The 17,429-nt window shown below is 38.3% G+C and overlaps 2 protein-coding genes across 4 annotated transcripts in view; one reads left to right on the forward strand and one right to left on the reverse strand.

Moving 5' to 3' along the window:
* The window catches only part of LOC126088291 (uncharacterized), a 102,118-nt gene extending 93,118 nt beyond the window's left edge, over positions 1 to 9,000 (reverse strand). Inside the window, exon 1 of the mRNA XM_049906420.1 lies at positions 8,638 to 9,000. Coding sequence (XP_049762377.1) covers positions 8,638 to 8,673 — 36 coding nt within the window. The 5' untranslated portion in view covers positions 8,674 to 9,000. The remainder of the gene's footprint in view (positions 1 to 8,637) is intronic.
* A 146-nt stretch (positions 9,001 to 9,146) lies between these two features.
* LOC126190855 (phospholipid hydroperoxide glutathione peroxidase-like) overlaps positions 9,147 to 17,429 on the forward strand; it is a 61,025-nt gene continuing 52,742 nt past the window's right edge. The window contains exons 1-2 of one of the 3 annotated variants that reach the window (XM_049931445.1): positions 9,147 to 9,286; positions 13,967 to 14,104. In XM_049931445.1, coding sequence (XP_049787402.1) covers positions 14,027 to 14,104 — 78 coding nt within the window. In that variant the 5' untranslated portion in view covers positions 9,147 to 9,286; positions 13,967 to 14,026. Of the gene's footprint in view, positions 9,287 to 10,156; positions 10,175 to 13,966; positions 14,105 to 17,429 lie in introns of those variants that run through there. The other 2 variants (XM_049931446.1, XM_049931447.1) reach the window with 2 other exon arrangements.

Consider the following 17,429-nt stretch of genomic DNA (forward strand, 5'->3'; position numbering starts at 1 on the left):
CATTGTTATTCTGTCAGAGGCAGCAAAGGAATGCATAGTGTCTTGAAAAGAGGTTATAAGATGAGGATCAACAAAAGTGAAACAAGGGTAATGGAATGTAGTTAGATTAAATGAGGCACCACTGAAGGAATTAGATTAGGGAAAAATACATTAAAAGAAGTAGAAGAGTTTTGATATTTGAGCAGCAAAATAACTGATGATGGCTGAAGTAGAGAGGATAATAATAACAGTTTTGTAGGGCTCAATGGTCGGGTGCAAGTGTTTCAATTGGAAGCCAATTCAGTGACATCCATGTCCCTGAGCCAACACCACCTGGTGTTCCCAGACAGCCACTCATCCAAGTACTAACTGGCTTGACATTCCTGAACTTTGATGATCAGGCTACAACTGGTGTGTCAAATGCACCTTGATTGTTGGCAGTAGAGAGGATATAAAATGCAGACTGGCAATAGCAAGGAAAGAATTTCTGAAAAACAGGATTTCATTAACATCTACTATCAGATTAGTCAGTAAATCTTTACAAAAGGTATTTTTCTGATGTGTAATCTTGTACGGAAGTGAAATGTGGACAATAAGCAGTTCATATAAGAAGAGAATAGATGCTTTCTTCAAAATGTGGTATTATAGAAGAATATAGAAGGTCAAATGGGGAGATCACATAAGTAATGAGGTGCTGAATCAAACTGGGGAGAAAAGGAATTTATGACACAACTTGGTTAAAAGATGGGATCAGTTGATGGGATACATTCTGAGGCATCAAGGTTTTGTCAATCTGATATTGGAGAGAAGTGTATGAGCTAAAAATTGTAGAGGGAGACCAAAGGATGAATACAGTAAGCAGGTTCAAATGGATGTAGGTTGCAGTAGTTATTCAAAGATGAAGAGTCTGACACGTGATAGATTAATGTGGAGAGCTGAATTAAACCAATCTTTGGACTGAATACCACAACATCATCATCTCATTTATGCCACAAAGCTCATTATTGCATCAAATCAAATGATCAAGGCTAATAATAACTGGCTCACATATTTTTGAAATATGTGGCATGGGATGGTCTCATATTCTACAGTGTATGTAAAAGAGTTCTCTTCCGTGGTATTGGTCCATATCAAGCTGAATTACCAGGGTGCAAAGTACAAAACGAAGAGTGTTGCAAACAGTAACAAGCTTGAATGAAGTTGGGTGACTGTAAGAGAAATGGCAGATGGTCAGAGAAAGGTGATTAATGTTTTATTAAAACATATTTAGAAAATTTTAAGAATCAGTTTTAATTATGGGAACTATAAAAATTCTTATACCCCTAACACATCATCTACTGGAAAACAGGAGCACAATATGTGAATAGTAATGTTTTTCAATGAAGCACACAAACAACTTTGCTTCGCACCAATAACTGTAACAAGCAGAAATATTAATTTATCGTTCAATAAACAGAATACCCTGCCACACAGTTTATAGTGTGCCGTAGAATATAATTGAAATAATTATACAGGAATGAAAATCTGCTGATAAAATGGCATAGATTTAAAATGGAACGTGTAATAGTCTGTGAAGCATATGGCATTTGTCAAACTTTTTGTGATCACTAACAGAATGGTTACAGTCATTTCATTCATTCATTCACACATTTTATTCTGCAAATAATACAATGAAGGAGAGCATTCTGGAATGTAGAATGAACCCAATTACATACACATTAGCGGTCAACAGAGGCATCCATCCCACCCATCTGCTTTGACCCATGATGTAAGGGTGCTGCTGTAGGGTTGACATCATGTGCCGAAAAAAACAAACAAGCAAGAACTACATGTAAGTACAGCCCCAGTGATACCATTATCAAACAAATTCTCAGCACTAGTAGCAGATTGTGGTAACACAACAGACATAAACGAACCAGAAAGTAATCACAAAACTCCCGGTAAAGAACCAAAAAAGAACTTGTTAGCCTTAAGATGCACCAAAGGGCTCCTTCTGTATGCTGACAGTCATGGAAAAGATCTATCCAAATGTTTTCGCAAAAGTAAGCCTTCAAAGCATTCAGTTTTCGCAAAAATCAAGCCTGTTGCAATGTTAAATGCAGTGGTGGGGAATATTACAACAGAAACAAGTCAATTGAACAAAGATGCTCACGTTGTGATTATTGGCGGCAGCAACAACGTATACAGAAATGAAAGCAAGACAGCCCTGCAATGCTTCCATAACATATTACCAAAACTATTTCAAATGAACATTGTCATTACAAACCTGCCAGTGCGACATGATTTACCACTGTGGTCGTGTGTAAACAAGGAGAATTGACACTACAATTCCGAGCTAAAGAAACTGTGTGATAAATTTAGCCATGTACATTTGATAGACTTAAGTAATATGAGTCGTGATGAACATACAAAACACGGATTCCACTTAAATAGGAAAGGGAAGGCCAAGCTAGTTTCCCACATAAACAAACTGTGCGAGAGAGACAGTGTGGAGAAAGCTCCAATTGCTCTGGGCTACAACCACAAGACTTTTTTAGAATAAAGGACCATAATAATAGTTTTCAGGGATGTATTTCGGATATTACGGAGTGCTGTTCGCGCAAAGAAAACCCAGGGTGTGAAATAAGTGATCAGTCATTGCAGGTCAGTTCTAAAAAACCAGTGTATGCAAAATGTTGTAAAAAGTGTAACTCAAACAATTTTGATTCATTCAAGATGGTAAATAAACAAGAAGGGATAACACCCTTAAAGTTAATGCACTTGAATGTGCAATATCTTAGAAACAAACTAGACATTCTACAAATACTCGTGGAGGAACACTTGCCACATGTACTAGTAATAACGGAACATGGGCTAAAATGCAGTGAAATTATAGATTAGAAGGTTACATACTAGCAAATAGTTATCGTAGGCAAAACCATAAAGGTGGTGGTGTGGCAGTTTATGTTAATAAGGATATAGAAGCTAAAAAAATTCCTTCCTTGAACACCACACCAAAGAAGGATCAATTGAAATGACACATATTGTACTCCACAGTAATGATCTTAAGTTACCAAAGCATAAAGTGATTGGAGTATATAGGCCACCAAATGCTGATTTAATGCTGTTTATGGATAAACTTTGTAGTGTTTTTGGTCCAGCTGGTTCTAATGACCTTACTATATTAGGTGACTTTAACATAGATGCAAGCTCAAATAGCATAGTTAACTTGAAACTCAGAGATGTACTGACCTCATACAATCTTGTAAATATAGTGAACTCTGACACCAGAGTGACAGACACATGTTCCACTAGAATAGATTATGCTGTAATCAACAAAGATGTTATAGATAAGGTAAATTACAGTAACTTAGATTTTCTTTATTCTGACCACTTCTGTCAGGTGATAGAATACAACAATTCAGTTGTGCCTAAAATAACAAAAATTGTGCTACAGAAACGAATGCTGAATACCACAAATATTAATGCTCTTAAAGACAAACCAGTGAATGAGAAATGGGATTCTGTGTACTAGGTAAAAGGGTCAGATGAGAAATGGAATGAATTCTACTCAACCCTACTGCATCATTATGAATATAGTTGTCCAGTCAGAGAAATCCAGAAGGTAGTTAAACACTGTCAACAGCTTTATAAAGCTACTAGTATGCAGGATTTCAAGGAAAAATACAACAGGGCTAAGCAAACTTTTAAAACTGAAATTGTTAACCTAAGGAAGCAGATTAACAGCAAAACAATAGAACAGTCTGACAACATAAGCAAAGCATCTTGGAAACTGATTGACAAATACCGAAAAGGTCCCAACAAGATGAACATGGAACCACTCAGCATAAAACATGATGGTAACATTATAAAAGAACCAGATACTATATGTAATATTTTTAATAACTACTACATTTATGGTGAACAATCAACCCATATTATAGATTCGCAGGTAGAGGCCCAATGCCATCTCACCCAATGTATCGAATTTGAATTTGTGGAAGTGAATGAACAGGAAGTTCGCAGGGCAATGTACATGCTAAAGAAAAAAAATTCATCTGGATGGGATGGCGCATCCAGTGCTATTACTAAAGTGTGCTTAAAAGAAATCTCTAAACCTCTTACTCACCTGATAAATTGCAGCATTAGAGATAACATATATCCAACGGTTCTAAAAATGAGTGTAGTGAATCCAGTGTATAAAAAGGGAAGTAAGGAAGATGCCTCCAACTATCATTAATTCCCACTTTTAGTAAGATATTCAAAAGCATTATCCTTTCTCAGCTAAGTGTCTTTTTCACAAAACATGAACTGCTTGTAGATTCGCAGCATGGCTCCAGAAAAGAGCTAAGTACAACCACAGCTGTTACACAGTTCATCCATGAAGTTTACTGTCTGTTGGACCAGAAGATGCAGACTTCAGGTATATTTTTGGACCTGACAAGAGCATTTGATACGGTAAACCATACGGTACTTCATAAAAGGCTAAAATCTTATAGTATTGGGGATCAAGCCATGAATCTTCTAACCACATACCTGCTGAATCATAAGCAAAGCACTAAATTGTCATACAAACTAGATAATAAAATCATGAACTCCCAGTCCACCAGTGAACCTTCATTAAAACGTGTACTCTATGGGAGTGAATCTAATGAGCTAGAATCTCTTGCTGCTAGTGGTGTAACAGAAGTAACAAAATACTTCAATGATCAGGGACTCAAGGTGAATGTCACCAAATCTCAACTACTGACATTTAAAACAGGTAGTTCTCACCACAACAATATGAATAGTGTGTGTAATATCTCTGCAACAGAAAATGGTAACTGTAAATTCCTGGGTGTGTATGTTGATGAAAATTTGCGGTGGACATACCACATTAATTTCGTATGCAGAAAAGTCAGTAGTGGCATATATCTCCTCAGCCAGCTCACAAAGATAGTTCCTAGCCAAGCACTGAAATTAGTATGTTATGGAACACTTTACCCCTTTCTCAATTACGGAATTGAACTGTGGGGCTGTGCAGCTGATGTAAATTTAAAAAGAATACTACTTCTACAGAAAAGAGCAATAAGACATATACATGGAATGGGACATGAAGTGTTTGCGCAGGTCAAATATCTGACAATATATTCTCTGTACATCTTCAAAATAGTTGTATTTTTTATAAGTCAACCAATAGAAGCTATCAATGGCAGTGATGTACACGATCACAACACTAGAACAAAGTGTAACTATTTCCATAACAGAACAACATTGAAAATGACTGATAGAAGTCCATATATCACTGGTTTGATTTGGTATAACAAGTTACCAAACTCTCTAAGAACGTACATGGGAAATGTTTTTAAAACAAAATTAAAATCTTTTCTAATAGAAAAATGTTTATATTCTTTCAACAAATTTTAAGATAGTGATTGTAACATGAGGCATTAGCATATCGATTGTAATGTGATAAATGTAAAAAATAGATAAAAGAAGCAACAGCTACAGAATATAGTATATTTTATAAGTGTAAATCTAACCATAGTATTAAGTCTGACATTTGCAAAAGCCATCATTACAATGGCTCCACACAAAGAAAATGTAAATAAATAAATAAATAAATGGACAGTGCAGAGTTTAGTTTATGAGTTGGTTGTGTTTGTAGATGTAGTCTTGTTTGTTACAGTGCGGAGTTTAGTTTGAGTTGGTTGTGTTTGCAGATGTTGTCTTGTTGCGGTTGGTGGTGTCCTCTGGAGGTGAATATGTGTATGGTCCAAGTGTTATGTGGTGTATTGGGTTCATTTGAGCGTTGTTGGTCACAGTGCGAAGTATTTTGGATTGTCTGTGATTGAAGAACTGAAATTGGTTTCAGTGAGTTATCAATTAATTTTTTGTTTTGTTTATGTGATTGCAGTGTTGATTGGCGTTATTGGTTTGCTGTTTGTCGTGTGGTAAGGCTTTTAATTTATTTTGTGGCTTCTTTTGTTAGGTATGGATATGACTGTAAAATATAACAGTTCGAGGCTGCGTGCTGAGATGGGGGAGAACATGATGTCCCTCATAAAATTTTTGCAGATGTTTGGACTCCTGGCTGAAATTGTCAAGTGCAGTGTGTGTAGGGCGAATGTGTGGTTAGTAAGAGTTCTGGCGTGCTGGATCAGTGACTGTTACATGTGGCAGTGCCGAAGGGATAACCTTTGGCACTCCATTACATGTGGTACCAGGTTCAAGAAGTTTATGTTGGCCATGAGAGAGATTGTTTTGATGACTTATTATTTTTGTTATAGATCCTCTATCAGTTTTTGCGAGCATGAGACTGGGGTGAGACAGAGAGGACGGTTTTAGATTGGTTTTATTTTTGTAGGGAAATGTGTTCAGAATTTGTAAAGTACAGGGGTAAGCTGGTGGGCCAGGGGTGGTGGTTGAGTTAGATGAATCGGAGTTTGGGAAGAGAAAATATGGGAGGGTAAAGTCTCTGGTAGGTTTATGGGTGGAGGGAGGCCGTTATTTCAGGGGGTGGGTATGCAGATTGTGTTTTCAGGGTTTTGGAGGGGCATACCAAGAGGGACTTGGTGGCGTTAATTGAAGAGTAATAGGAAGGGGAGTTCAGTAGTGTCAGATGCTTTTTCATCATATAGGGGATTGGGGAAGGGGGTTATAATCATTTAGTTGTAAATCATAGCTTAGAGTTAAAAAATTACGAAACTGGTGCGTGTACTAATACAACAGAGGTTTTTTTTTTGGTGGTGCTGGTGGTGAGGGGGGAGGGGGGGGGGGTTAAATCACTGTGTCTGATTCCATTGTGCATCATCATAGCTGTATGTGTTTTGGTACAATAGTTGACCTATATAGCTCAAAGGAGGTGTCCGATTCCAAAGTCGTCGTAGCTCTATGTGATTTGGTATCGTCAGTTGTAGTTGACCTATATAGCTCAAGGGAGGTGTCCGATTCCAATGTGTGTCATTGTAGCTCCACATGTTTTGATATCATCAGTTGTAGTTGGCCTATATAGGTCAAGGGAAGTGTCCGATTCCAATTTTTGTTGTTTTAGGTGTTGGTTTTGTGGTATCCATAGCTGTGTCTGATTATAATTTTTATTGTTCTCAGTTTTTATTTTGTGGTATCCCATTGGAAGTGGCTGATTCCTCTGGATACTGTGAGTGTAGCAAAATGTGGCAATTTTGTGTTGTTTTTCTGTCGTCGTTTTGTGCGGTTTGGGGTCGTGGTGTGTGGTTTTATATGTTTATATTTAGTTTGTCCCCAACCAAAAACCTTCAATTTCCCGCACTGGTCCCGTTAGTTTGAACATATTTTTGGAGGGCGATGTGATTGTTGTTTTTATATGCATTTTCGTGTTTGTTGGCGTATTTATGTATTGACGTCATAGGTGCCATATTGGAGACTTTGAGAATGGTCGTTTCCTCCTTATTGATGATCTCTTGGGTTCTTGGGTCAAAGCAGAGGAATAAGAAGTTCTGCCTTCCTCATGCAGTTCTACTACTATGCATGTACTTTGTGTTTTGTACCAAGTATCTGCAAATGGGAGAAAACAGAAATACTTCACTACCTATTGCAAGCATCCTTCTCAAACAGTCCAAAAATCAGGTAGGTAGAATCCATAATGGAACCAAAATTGCTTCATCAAACATGTTGGAACAAACAAACTGACAGCAAACCATGATATTCACTGACGTATTGCCTGTTAACATCTGTCTTGGGAATTTTTGCTACCGTCTTTTCAATGATTTTCCTGATGTTTTGTCAGCACGAGTGGCTGGCAACAGGCAATATATCAACAACTGAAGATCCCAGGACAGATACCAACAGGCAATATATCAACAACTAGCCACGAAAGCCTCAACAACTTTGTAAGATATTCGTTGTATAATGACTAATACAATATTGTTGTTGCCAAATCTGGAAAGTTTGCTGTGACTAACTGCAAACCTGGGTATTCTAAGAGGAATCACTGTAGACAACATTCCATATTTACATGTAGAGTATTCTGTAATAAACTGTATCAATCAGAATATTGGTGAGCCCACACTGAGGACATTTGTGAGAGGCCTTGTGTGTAAGAAATATTTCATTCCATTAATTAAAAATCTCCAGCTTATGTCTGTAAGCTGCCATGCAGTGGAAGGCAAATGAAATATTATATAACAAGGTGTAGGTCTACTGCAGCAACATTTTCACAACTAAAATTTGTTGCTCTTTCTTGTACAAATATCTTCTTTGACAGGGAATCAGAAAGTGTTATATATATCTGATAGAGCAGAAACTTCATCTATCCACATATTTATTCGTTCATAACATACCTTAGATTCATAAAGAAAAATAAATTTTAGGGATGTGGAATAATTTAGGGTATACAGTACGTCAAGAAAAGATAAGCAGCTTGGGGAAACTTAATCTATACATTTTTTAACAACAAATTGGCATTATCCTGTTTATTAATATTTGTTTTTATATCAGCAAACTGTTAGTAATTTAGAGAGATAGCTTCTATAAAAATAAAAATAAACCGCTTCTTATTTATATATGTATTATACATTTACTCAATGATTTCTACAGATTCATTTCTCAGAGAGAACACACAAAATACAAGGTTTTTAGTTTACACAAACTTGCATGTGACATAAGACTGATTGTGATTGATACTGATTTACACTAATATATTAGCCACTCGTTACTTACCTTGAATAAAATACACAGAGAGGAAGAGTAAGACATACTAGTTTGATCACTGATTCAGGAGTTAATATTTTTTTTTTGTCTTTCTATTCATCTATTAGTTATATCCATGAAATGCTGATTTTAAATACATGTAAAATGAAAATACTTTTTTTCAGATAGGCAGTAGTAAAATGGCGAGAATATTATCAGGGTAATGTGTGTAACACCATAAAGACGTTAAAAAAACTCAATAACTAGGAAGCCTGTCAGTAATCTTACGTTCTCTAAAACATGTTTTTATGCTTCAAACTATAGCCACTGCTCATCGCACTTAAAGTCGAGTTCAAATTAACCGCTCTTTTGCAGAGTTACTATTATCACGTTCGTCATTTTATGGACGCATAAAATACTGAAAATCAAACTATATGAAACCAGGAAAACTAAAAACACTTTAAATACAAAAAAGGTGTTATTCCCTTACGAAAATGTAACGAATATATACAGTAGCGATATGCATCTTTGCTCATAGGTTATGGAACCCGCAACCTTCGTTATAAGAACAGCTCAGATGACAGATAGTCAGATACAGATAGGTTGAGGACTTCTGAACTGGAGCGTGACGACTGTAGCTAACTAGTTTGAGGGTTCGGACATTGAATAAAACAGAGTTGTAAGTGTACTCGGTCTGCTTGTATTAATTGTGGGCCGTGTTGCTCGAATATCACCGTGTGCTGCAATAACGATGTTTGCAGACGTTAAAAAATTGTGTAATGACACGACTCAATGTTGACAAGTTGCAGATTAGTTTTCTGTTCTACATATTAGTAGCAAAATTGTAGAAGTCTCATTTTGCTGTCATTGTGTTTATCATAAGATCGGAGTGTACTATAATTCAAAAACAAATTCTTAGGTACTTGTGCTTTGGGGCAAATATGGATTCGAGAGTTATAATTATTGCGGCAGTAACTGTTTACATCTGGCCCTAAGTACTTACCTCGTTTGTTTGGGGTACAAAGAAATGTATTGAAAATGTTTTTCATTGCAATCGTGAATCCGCAAAACATTCCCTCACTATGCAGCAAAGTACTTGTTTCGTTTAAATTCGGGATTCAGACCGGCAGTTTTAAGTAATTTACAATAGCAGAAGACCCTAACAAATTATGAAAGAAACCGCTGAAAAGTGGTAGCATTGGCGTGTTTCATTAAGAGTTTGAGCGATAAGTTAGAAGATCGACTTGTTTGTTTGGAGATAATACAAAGTCGTGAAAATGTTAAAAGTTTAGTAAAATTGGAGGGAGAACAACATATAAGCGTTTGTTTGTAAGCTGAAAGTAGAAAAAATGGCAGTTATTTTTGTAACTGTACAGATTCCTACAGGAAAACTTTCAGCTGTTCATTATTCACGTTGATCCTTTCATATGCAGATGTATTTTGGGAGGGATTTTTTTTAGAGTGGAAGGGGTGGCAGCTATTGAGGTGAAGGTACAGTTGGTGAGCATTGTGTACATGGAGATTTTTTATGAAGCTATCAGTGAGGTGGAGGTCAGAATCCAAGAAGGTAGCACACTGAACTAAACAGGAGCATGTGAAATTTATTGAAGATAAACGGAGGGGGAGGGGGAACATCTTAACATCGTGTTCACATATTGAAGACATCATAAGTGAACCATACGAAGTGCCTAGGATCTTGGGTAGCTGTGAAGGTTTTATCTTGATGGCTAATAAACAGCGGCATATGAGGGTGTCAAAGGCGATGCTGCGTATTTGTTTTACCTCCTCTTGAAGGAGTATAATGACTCAACTGTTTTATGATAACTGCTTTGATTTGTGGTGAATGAAATTGAGTGTGGAAATCATTTACACTGGATGACCTGTTAATGGCCAAACAGGCTGTTGCTTTACACACAGGAGGTAGCAGTGACAGTAACCTAGTACCATGCCTGCGTGACCAGTAGCCATTTTGCGAGTGTTCAGATAAATCCCAATTGCTCACACTAGTCTTTGTGAATTTGCAGTGACTGAGTGATACACAAGCCGTAACTCACTGCTACCCCTGACACCTATTGGTATTGCCTGTCTGACCTTTTCTCTGACAGTCAAAATACTGTAAGGCCAGTTGTTACTTGGACCCAATGAAAGCATACATCATTTGGCCAGAGGCTATAAAAAATGGATGCCCCAGAATTAAAAGACACTGACTTACAGAGGATCCTATCACAACAACTTGTAGCATCATGGAACATTGAGTCGCCTGCAGCAGTGACTACTACAGTGTCGTCTACAGGAGGAGGCGGGTAGTGGGCCGATGTACGTGGGTCAGGGGCAGTGTACCGTGTGATGCTCCAGCCAATAGCGTCATTCTGCCATGATTATCTGCACTTTGAGGTGCATGCAGAAGGGTCATTGTTGATTTTCATGTTGGTTTAGGTATGGTTGGGTTGCCTAGCCACTGTAGTGTTCATTATGGATGACATAAAGCAAACACAAGTAATATAAGGACAGGTGGGGTATGTTTTCAGAGGGTGTACTTTTTACCAAGCAGAAGCAGTGGTCTGATTCCAACCCTAGCATCGCCAGTTATAAGGGCAGGCAGCAGCTGAAGCATGAGGTGTGGGAGAGGCACAGAGAGCACACTAACAACACTGCAGAGTGCTCTCTCTCTCTCTCTCTCTCTCTCTCTCTCTCTCTCTCTCTCTCTCTCTCTCTCTCTCTCTCTCTTTCTGCACAGAAAGCTGCCTTCTTGTGTGCACACCATTTTAACAAGCTGCACATAGTGAAACCTTTTACTACTGTGTGAATGTCTTCACGCAGAATATTATCCAATATTATCCCATCAATAATCTAAGATTATTTGCCGACTCTCCAGCAGCCATACTATCCTGGCCCCTTTGAATACATTGTTTAACAAGGTGTTCCACCGTACAGTAGTAGTGGTGTCCCTTTATCAGTGATGCACATTTTAGTAATGTGCACCACTTTTGCCACAATAAGACAAATACTGAATCTAATTGACACATTTCCCTTAATTTTAGCTATTGGTGTCCAAGCAGCAAATCTAGTTCTACATTTATCAAACATTGTGTTGTATAATTTTATGTGGAGGTCAGGCAGTATGGTCTTAGTGGACCTTGAGTGGCGGTGGCTGGTCGTTTCCCAGTGTAATCTCAGCTCCAGAGTGTTTCTGGTTGCACCGGGCTGGTGGATTAGCCTGACCCCACATTTTAATTAAATTCTACACCCCTCATTGTTTTAACCTAAAAGTGTTACCTTATTTACTACTACCATTTTATAGACTTGATTGTGTCAGATTGTCACCAGTGTTTCATAATGATTGGAGATGTGCCCCTCATCTCCTTGATGAGACCGGGAGGACATTCGGTTGTTCTTGGCTGACATACTTCGCCAAACCTACAGTACTATAGCTTTCCTTTATAGCTATTTTTATCCTCCTCCCCCCGTTCTTCCATCTGAGACAAACATATCATCCCTCTTATTCCTTTTTATTGATTTGTCACTCACAAGATGGGAGTGCTATCTCCATTGTCTGCCACATCCTGTATTCTGTTCCCTCCCCACTCTCTACTTTTCATCCCACTGTCCTACTCAGTGAGCCCCATGCAAGTTCCCTGCCTGTGCCATGGTGGGCTGATTGGTGCGACATTCCCATACCATTCTATGCTGCATCACAGAGGGGGCATGAGAGACTTGTGTAAAAGTACTGGAGTATTAATGGTACAGCAATTCCTCACCAAGACAGCCACTGTTACCTCCGTCATGTCGAAAACTAACTATATTAGCTTCACTCTCCTCAACAGTGTTTTTCTTTCAGTTTCAGTATATTTACACAATAAGTAACAGAGCAATGGTGTGCTGCGGAGTTTATAAGACTCACTATCTGTATTGTAAAATATCACAGTTCAACCACCAATAATGCACTTATTTAAGAAATCTAGAACGTTAACTTCCCTGAATGGTTTTTGTTGGTGATAGTTGAAATCAGTTTCAGGTGAACTTTGTTTTATACAACCACAATAGTAGACACAAAAATAACAATACCAGAGAAGGAAAGTTGAGTTGCAACTTGATTCGTTCCACCATATAGTGGAGATGCTGAGTGGTGATAGGTACAACAAAAAGATTCACACAATTGTAGCTTCTGGCCATAAAGGCCTTTGTCAGCAGCAGCAGCAGCAGCAGCAGCAGCACACACACACACACACACACACACACACACACACACTCACACTCACTCACTCTACTGCTGACAAAGGCCTTTATGGCCGGAAGCTACAACTGTGTGAATCTTTTTGTTGTGGCTATCGTGACTCAGCATCTCTGCTATATGGTGAGTAGCAACTTTCCTTCTCTGGTATTGTTTCATTCCATCCTGGATTTTCCATTGTTCGATAGACACAAAAATAATTTTCCTGTAGGCTTCACCCCCTTGTCTGGGATTCAGAATGCTGTCATATATTATGGTGGAAAGGTATTCAGTAACCTCCTGTCTAACATAAAGCAAGAAAATGGATATTGCTACCAATTCAAAATAAAAATGAAAATGTATCTCCTTAGCAACTCTTTCTCCAAAATATCAGAGTATCAAGATTTAGAGATTGAAAAATTTTATTAGCTGCATGAAAAGTACTAATATATAGTAAATTGGGCTCTTTTCTTTGAAAATGCCATTATGATAAAGTAATATTGCAGTCCCAATAAAGGCAAACAGCAGCTGTCTAGTATAACTGAGGAACAGCAGCTGTTTTCAAAGTAGCAGGTTTTTGTGATCTACTTGATTAAAGGTAACTGTCTGAAGAATGAATAGCATTAAGCACTGCAGTTATAATTTGCTGTTGATACAATATGCAGATAATTTTTTTGTTAATGTCTATCTTGATTCATTCCACATTCCTGAAAATTCTATTTCTTGATGGGATCTATAAAATACTATGCATGAATGAATTTATGTATGTATGAAGGAGAGGATACTTACAGTTTGTGAGAGGCATGTGGTGATATATATCTTTTTAGTGTTGTTTGCCTCTGCACAGAACTGGACATGAAGTTGCCTTTTGTAAAGCTGTACACCTCTAGAAATGTGACAGATTTAATGTTAGCACTTTGCAAAAAACTAGTACTTATACATCATTTACTTATGTCCAGGTTACAGAAATGTAATTCTTAGACACTCATACGTTTGGAAATTAATTTTATTTTGTTTAACTGCCTCGTAAGTAAAGTTTTAATTTGCTGCCCATTATTTTTATTGTATTTTATTTATTACCATTTTTTACGGAATTGCACATCCTGAAAAGCAGACATATTTGACTCTTCATTTTTGTATTTTATACAGGAAGTTGTACAAAGCTCAGCCATCTCTAGTACAGTGGCCTTAGGCAGGAAGTAGTGTAAAATGCTCATTCCAAGTTTGCAAGTGTTTGGAACAGCTTTTTGTGCCTTAAGACTTCTTTCATCTAGAGCAGCACCTGTCGTAAGTTTTTGAAACTGTGATTTTTCTGACTTATGACTTAATTTACATCTTACTAAAATGTTCAGATATTGGGTATGGTGGAAGGCTTTGTGTCTGTTAGTGTTTATCTTTCCAGTCAGTGTCCAGTTTCCCCCCAGACTCTTAAAACTCAATCTTCTCATCCTTGTGTTGACATTTTTTCTCAGTTACCTTGTCCATTGAATCATATTTCAGAAGTTTCCATTACAGGAAATACCTCGAGGTCAGTGTTACTTTCACTTTAGTTGAGCTCTCATAGAGTACAGGACTATTTTAGACCATTCTCTGTTTATAATTTATGCAACTGAACCATGTGAAAGAAGTGATCATTCAGAATTTACTGCAGTATTTTATGTCATATTAACATTATTATCAAAAAACAAAGATGATGTGACTTACCGAACAAAAGCACTGGCATGTCGATAGACACACAAACAAACACAAACAAACATACACACAAAATTCAAGCTCGCGCGCACACACACACCCGCGTGCGCGCGCGCGCCCACACACACACACACACACACACACACACACACACACACACACACACACACACACACACCGATCCTCACATTGGAATGACTCCTTACCCTCTCCCTTAAAACCCACTTTTCCCCTCCTTCCTGACAAAGCAACCGTTGGTTGCGAAAGCTTGAATTTTGTGTGTATGTTTGTGTTTGTTTGTGTGTCTATCGACATGCCAGTGCTTTCGTTTGGTAAGTCACATCATCTTTGTTTTTAGATAGATTTTTCCCACGTGGAATGTTTCCCTCTGTTATATTCATAACATTATTATCAGGTTGTCATAAATGCTTAAGTCCACAGTAATAATGACTTTGTAGGTAAAAGTCTGCACTGATGCAAATATCTGTGTGTGCACACCTGAAAATCTGCTTCTGCTGCTGCATCCGTGTTGTTTTATAGACAAAGTCCGGAAAATGGCTGCAGTATTGGTCTCTAGAACATGAAAAATCGGCACATGATAACATGGCCACATATCATATACCCAAATTCTTTTTATTAAAATATTCTGTCAGTGCTACAAACTGATAACTGTTTTCTTACCTTACATGTAAATAACTGCTACAACCTATATCTATTTGAACCTGTTTAATTTCATCACGCTTCAGTCTCCATCTATAATTTTTCCCAATATTACAAAATTTATTCTTATTTGACCTGTTTGGAGCATTCTATGATTGAGAAACTGCCTGTTGGCTTCTGTCTCGGGTTTTTCGGCCAACTCTTGTTTCATAATTTTTCTGACATTTCCACCAGCACCAGTGGCTGGCATTGTCAGAGCTTCGCCTTCAATTACTTGTGGTGGACTGGAGCTGAGTTTGTGGGTGCAGATTATATGTATCTGGTGCGTCAACATTAGGGGTTTTTCCATAGTCAGTGTCGCTGCAGTTCTCCACTTGCTAACTGCGACTGTTGTTCTCTGCAGCACAGGAATCCAGGATCTGTTCATGTTGGGGCTTTGTCATATTTGTGTATTTCTATAGCTTCCCTGAACAAGCAAGTGTAATAGCTCTTCTCTACAGCAAGAACTTCAATGTCGGCAAACTTCACTATGCAGTAGGTCCCACACAGCACATGCTCTTCCATGGTCGATTTGTCTGTCTGCTCCAACATGGAGTGCCAATTGTGTTCAAGGCTCTTGGTGTTAATTGATCATGCAGTAATTATAACAGAGACTTTTCTACATTTACATAGTATTTGGTACATTCTCAGTGTTGCAAGTGGGCCCCTTCTCTCCTTTGCCATTTGAGACACTCTATGATATAATTTGTTGGTTTATAAATAGTCTTTACAGCGTATTTGTGCAATATACGGCTAATTCTGGTGGTCATTCTGGAATTGAATGGCAGAAAGGCCGTCCCTGGCACTGCTTTTTCTGATGTCACTTCGCAGAGTGATTCTGTGACAAGTCTTATGTAACTGGTGAAGCACCAATTGCTCTGCAGAACACTTTCCAGGTATTGCATCTCGCATCTGAGGTGCTGCGGCTCACTTGTTTGCCTTGCTTGTGTTGTGAGTGTGTTAAATGTGGCTCCTTTTCTGGCTCGGGTTTGATAGGTTGTGTAGGTATCGGTCTGTGTGTGTGTGTGTGTGTGTGTGTGTGTGTGTGTGTGTGTCAGCATACCTAGAAATGGTAGGAGGTAGAAGCAGATGAACAGCTACCCTTTCTAGATATACTGGCCATGAGGAATGGTGAAAACTAACTTGGGACGCAGTGCATAACAAAAACTGACACACACACACACACACACACACACACACACACACACAGACCGATACCTACACAACCTATCAAACCCGAGCCAGAAAAGGAGCCTTATTTAACACACTCAGATGTGAGGTGCAAAGGAGCAAAGGGTACTCCACAAATTACATAAGTGTCACAGACTCAAACATTTGGAAACAGAAATGTTGATTACAGCCTTTCTGACATAAATTCCCAGAGTGACTGACAGAATTGGCCATGTCTTGTACAGAATTGGCCATGTATTGTGCAAACACGACATAAGGGTATTAATAAGTGACAAAGAAGGTCAAAGATTGTCCCATATCAGCGCAGGAGAGAAGGGACTACTTGCAATGTTGGAAATATACCAAATATCATGTACATGTAGAAAAGTCTATGTTGGAATGACTGGGTGATGAATCAACACTGGGAGCACTAAACATAAGAGCCATTGCAGATTGGGGCACGTAGAGCAATCTGATGTGGCGGAACACACACTGTGTGGGACTGACCACATAGTGAAATTCGCCAACACAGGGAAGAGCATTACACCCACTTGTTCAGGACAGCTATAAAAATATACAAACATGATAATAGCTCTGACAAAAAAGAGAAAGCCTCAAGATGAATGGATCGTGGATTCCTGTGACATTGCAGGTAGCAAGGGAAGTACAACAGTGGTAATGACCACGGAAAAGCTCTTGGAAGTTGAAGTGCCAGGTACATATAATCTACAGCCACAAGCTGGACTACAGTCCACGAACAGCAATGGAGGATGGAGCTTTGACATCGCAAGCTACTCGTGCTGTCAAAACGTCAGAAAAATATTGAACAAATGTCGGCCAAAGAACCAGAAATAGGAGCCAATAGGCAATTTGTCAACAAGTGGCCATGAATGCCATAACAGTTTTGTTTTGTGAGTGTGCCATTCTTTTAGTCGCATTGTACCAATCAGTACCTTGTTATTAGTTACCTTCTGTAGTACCACATTTGCCAGGCTTCTATACTCTTCTTGCTTGTACTGTTTGTCTGCTTTTTACTTAGGTACACTCCAGA

Source organism: Schistocerca cancellata, chromosome 6 (genome assembly GCF_023864275.1).
Source record: "Schistocerca cancellata isolate TAMUIC-IGC-003103 chromosome 6, iqSchCanc2.1, whole genome shotgun sequence".
NCBI classification, from domain to species: domain Eukaryota; kingdom Metazoa; phylum Arthropoda; class Insecta; order Orthoptera; family Acrididae; genus Schistocerca; species Schistocerca cancellata.